General features: G+C 32.9%; 1 protein-coding gene across 1 annotated transcript in view; it reads left to right on the top strand.

Moving 5' to 3' along the window:
* Positions 1-945, top strand: part of LOC106466071 (BUB3-interacting and GLEBS motif-containing protein ZNF207-like) — a 12,482-nt gene that overhangs the window by 6,526 nt on the left and 5,011 nt on the right. Inside the window, exon 4 of the mRNA XM_013926313.2 lies at positions 582-810. Within this exon, the coding sequence (XP_013781767.2) occupies positions 582-810 (229 nt within the window). The remainder of the gene's footprint in view (positions 1-581; positions 811-945) is intronic.

Below are 945 nucleotides of genomic sequence, written 5' to 3'. Positions count from 1 at the left end.
TCTAATGTAGCTTTATATCCCATCTAAACAAGAGTATTGCTGTTATGATCCTCAGGTTAAAATGCTGAAAACCAGTCTATAATTGGGCTTTAAAGCCTCAGAAACCTATTAACAATTCTGTTAAAAAGAAGAAAATTGAGAGGTATAGAGCTTTTGTAAGTCAACAAATTATTATTTCAAGTAAAATATTTACTGCTGAAACACAACCTTGAATGTGGGTTTTATATGTAAGTTTTGGATTGAGTTGTAATATTTGTATTATAATGATAAGGAACTTTATTCATAAATTTAAAAACTAAGATTAAATCACTAATTTCTGTAAGCTAGAAAACAAGATTAAATGATGAATTAGGATCACACTGTATGTGTTTGAATTTTTTTATTGTTTTATGGTTATTCAAGAAAGTGCACAATCTTTTGTAATACGTAACATTCTCTGAAATTCTAAAGCCACGTGAAGTGGAGAAATTTGTGAATGAAGGTAGCATTAGATAACATGTTTATTATAATTAAAAGGAACTAGCTCTAATGCAACTATTTTGTGTACTGGTCTTACAGTTATTTAACATATTTACTTGTAGGAAGAAATTAGAGCAAAAATGCCAAAATACCAGGCCTTCAGACCACCCTCTTCACCCCATCCTCCTCAAGTATCTTCTGCAACACCAGTTTCAAGGAATATGGGGATGTTGCCACACCAAGAACCCATGATGGCAGGTCCAGGAAGCTTCAACCCTGTGGGGCCAATTCCTCCTGGCCCCGTTCCACCAATGATGAACATGATGAGACCAGATATGAGAATGGGTCAAGGTATGATAATTGTTGCATTGGAAGCTTAGGCATAATCTATTCATGTAAATCAGATAGATAATTCTGGCTGTGATTTAACAGTTTAATTGAGAGCATATTATGAAAAAAATTATATTAGTAGAATTATAAGAAATG

The sequence above is a fragment of the Limulus polyphemus genome, unplaced genomic scaffold, assembly GCF_000517525.1.
Source record: "Limulus polyphemus unplaced genomic scaffold, Limulus_polyphemus-2.1.2 Scaffold2141, whole genome shotgun sequence".
In the NCBI taxonomy this organism is placed as follows: Eukaryota; Metazoa; Arthropoda; class Merostomata; order Xiphosura; family Limulidae; genus Limulus; species Limulus polyphemus.
Note: the sequence above shows the minus strand (reverse complement) of the source record. Positions and strands in the feature narration are given on the sequence as shown.